General features: G+C 39.3%; 1 protein-coding gene across 1 annotated transcript; it reads right to left on the reverse strand.

Moving 5' to 3' along the window:
- Positions 1–287: 287 nt before the first annotated feature.
- Positions 288–2,399, reverse strand: LOC121367093. Its single transcript, XM_041491257.1, has 2 exons — positions 1,360–2,399; positions 288–645 (listed from the first exon to the last, which is right to left on the reverse strand). Exons 1-2 carry the CDS (start codon positions 2,283–2,285, stop codon positions 288–290), a joined length of 1,284 nt encoding a protein of 427 aa, XP_041347191.1. The 5' UTR covers positions 2,286–2,399.
- Positions 2,400–2,726: the final 327 nt, after the last annotated feature.

Here is a 2,726-nt window from a genome sequence, read left to right on the forward strand (position 1 = left end):
ACGGACATTTCTTTAAATACCACGAAAACAAAATTTGGTGTGTATATTCTTTAATAGTGTACCTTTATGTACACAAAATATCATCAGAATATTCCCATGCAAACATAAACAAAAATACATATTCAAATTTTCTATATTTTATGTTCAGTCCCGACTGGGATTTCATATTATGCACATCACATATTATTATATCCTGTCTAGTGTGGGCTGTGACTATGATCCCTCTGTCCATCAGAGTATCCACCCTCACGCACATCGCTCCGCCCATCACAGGATCCACTTTCAAGTCAGCGTGCACCCCCACGACCACGGCCACGTGGACGACCATGGCCACGCCCGCGTGGACGGCCACGCCCGCGTGGACGACCGCGACCGCGTGCACCTCGATTTCCCACATTCTCAGTCTCATTTAGTTCTTCGTCAGAATTTGCAGGCAGCATCTCATCTGGTCTTGGGCACACAATGTCTTTGAAAGGATCGTCTACAAATTCCCTGATTGATTTGTAGAGATACTGCTGTCTCTGGAGGGGCAGGCCTGGAGGTTTGATCCATGTGGCCTCTCCATCTGGGAATGTCGTATCAGCCATCAGAACTGGAAAGGGAACTTCTTCTCCTTCGGTGTCCTTCTCTGCAAACACACCATCCCTGGATGATCAGCATCAAACCTGAAAAAGATGCAGTGATTATTTTAATATTTTACATGTCAGGACCATGGCACGGTAATGCAGATGATTATTTTGTTTTACAACACAGGATAACAAACAAATGAAAACAACACTAAGCAGACCAGAATAGAATAATGTTTTAAAACAATTATAAACTAATTAGTATAAATTCTTTTATATCCATCAGCAAGGAAGGTTTCACATAGCTATTAATAGTATTCCACAATAAATACTAAAATAATCTGCTATCAAGATCCAATAATTATATTCTTAGGGGTGGAATTTAGCTCAGTCAGTTGAGTACTCTGCTGAGGTGCTTGTGTAACAGAAGCGAACCCTGATGAACATATTAATTATTGGCGTCTTTTTCCAATCAACCAGTGCCCCATAACTGGTTTACCAAAGGATGTGGTATGTACTGTCCTGTCTATGGGAAATTGCATATGAAAGATCCCTTTCTGCTTTTCGGTAGCAGTAGACCATGTGGCAGGAGCAGGTTTCCTATCTGATTATTTTTGTGTTCCTTAACCATATGTATGACACCAATATAACCGTAAATAAAATGTGTTTGATGTGTCATTAAATAAAATACTTCTTTCTTTCTTAGTATTTTCAGAAGTTACTTTTCACTGCGTGAAATGATTAGTAGGAAATTCACCTCAAGTATGATCTGATTTTGAGTCGATATACATACCTGAGATGTTGGTATTTCTTTAAACGAGGAACAGGTTTGCAAGAGTCCTTTGAGAAGGCTTGCCAGTCACAGACGGGGACAACTGTTGTGCCATCTTCTTTTCCAGTCACCTGAGCAATGTTAACTGCTGCACTCCCATTCACCACTTCCTCCAATACACTAAGAGCAGGCACCACATGGCGCTTAAATGCCTTCTTCAGAAGCCCAAAACACCAGTCAGGGGCAAATTTGGTGTGTCCTGCTATTAGAAAGTTGACAGTGATGGATTTATGAAAACCCATTGCCACTCTCCGAGCACAGTACCAAATAACAAAACTATTTTTGTTTTGTCCAGAGCAATTATCGCAGTGGAGATGAACATCAGTTTCTCCAATGCCATAATTGCTGAAGAAGTAGTGCAAGAAGGACACAACCGCATTGGACCCTTTACTGATGAGGTGGGCTTCATCGATCAGGAAGTTCACTTGTCGAGGAAGCCCCTCACAGCAGACACCAAACAATCCATATTTCCTTGGAACAAGGAAATAAATTGGGACTGGCTGTAAAGGGTTACTTGGCAAGTGAACTTGCTGGGCATAATCGAAGCTGTAATGCATAGAAAGGTTGCGACTGCAGGGAGCATTTAGAGAAAGTTCAGTTATGGCGTTGTCTATACATGTCTGTCTTGCATTGTGCACCATGGTGTTGTACAACGATCGTTCCTTCTGGACAATGCAGAGGTGCTGTTCCTGCAGTCGGACTCTCTCACTCTTGTTAGCGTCAGTCAGATTGGCACTCCTGAAGATCAGGTTGTTGTTGTTCTGGCAAGTCCAACATAAATCAGTCATTGGTCTGGCTGTTATGATGAAAAGGCAGAGTTTCTTCCAAAATTCATAAAAGCTGCTTGAACCCATGACCCTTTGACCTAGAAATAAGAAAATAATCATAAGCAATGAATAACAAAGAAATACCAAGATTTGTTAACTGTAGTCATTAGTTATCAAACAGAATTTTTTTTACATAATTATTATACAAATGCATTATCAGACCTTGCAGTAAAAAACAAACAAACAAACAAAAAATGTGAGAGGTGTTAATTGCTGTTATTAAAAAAACATGTAACATAATAATTATTACTATAATTTCCCTGTACTTTGAGCACTGATAATATTCGATATTTAGTCCACTATTATTGTTATATTAAAAACCTGTTAGTTATGGCTATTAGTCCAGTATTTACAATTCAATAAATAATACGACTGCATTATAAAGCGGTGAATACATTTGTATAATGGCCTATGAAACTTGGCAGAAAACAAATAAACAAAATTGGCCAATTTTATTTATTGCAGAGAGGTTTCACATAACTGTTTACCTTAATACGTTTC

Source organism: Gigantopelta aegis, unplaced genomic scaffold, assembly GCF_016097555.1.
Source record: "Gigantopelta aegis isolate Gae_Host unplaced genomic scaffold, Gae_host_genome ctg8984_pilon_pilon, whole genome shotgun sequence".
NCBI lineage: Eukaryota > Metazoa > Mollusca > Gastropoda > Neomphalida > Peltospiridae > Gigantopelta > Gigantopelta aegis.

Coding starts and splice junctions, on each gene's coding strand:
- LOC121367093 (XM_041491257.1), bottom strand. CDS start 2,285: ATGATTATTTTCTTATTTCTAGGTCAAAGGGTCATGGGTTCAAGCAGC. Junction 646..1,359: donor AAGAAATACCAACATCTCAG/GTATGTATATCG, acceptor CTGATCATCCAG/GGATGGTGTGTTTGCAGAGA.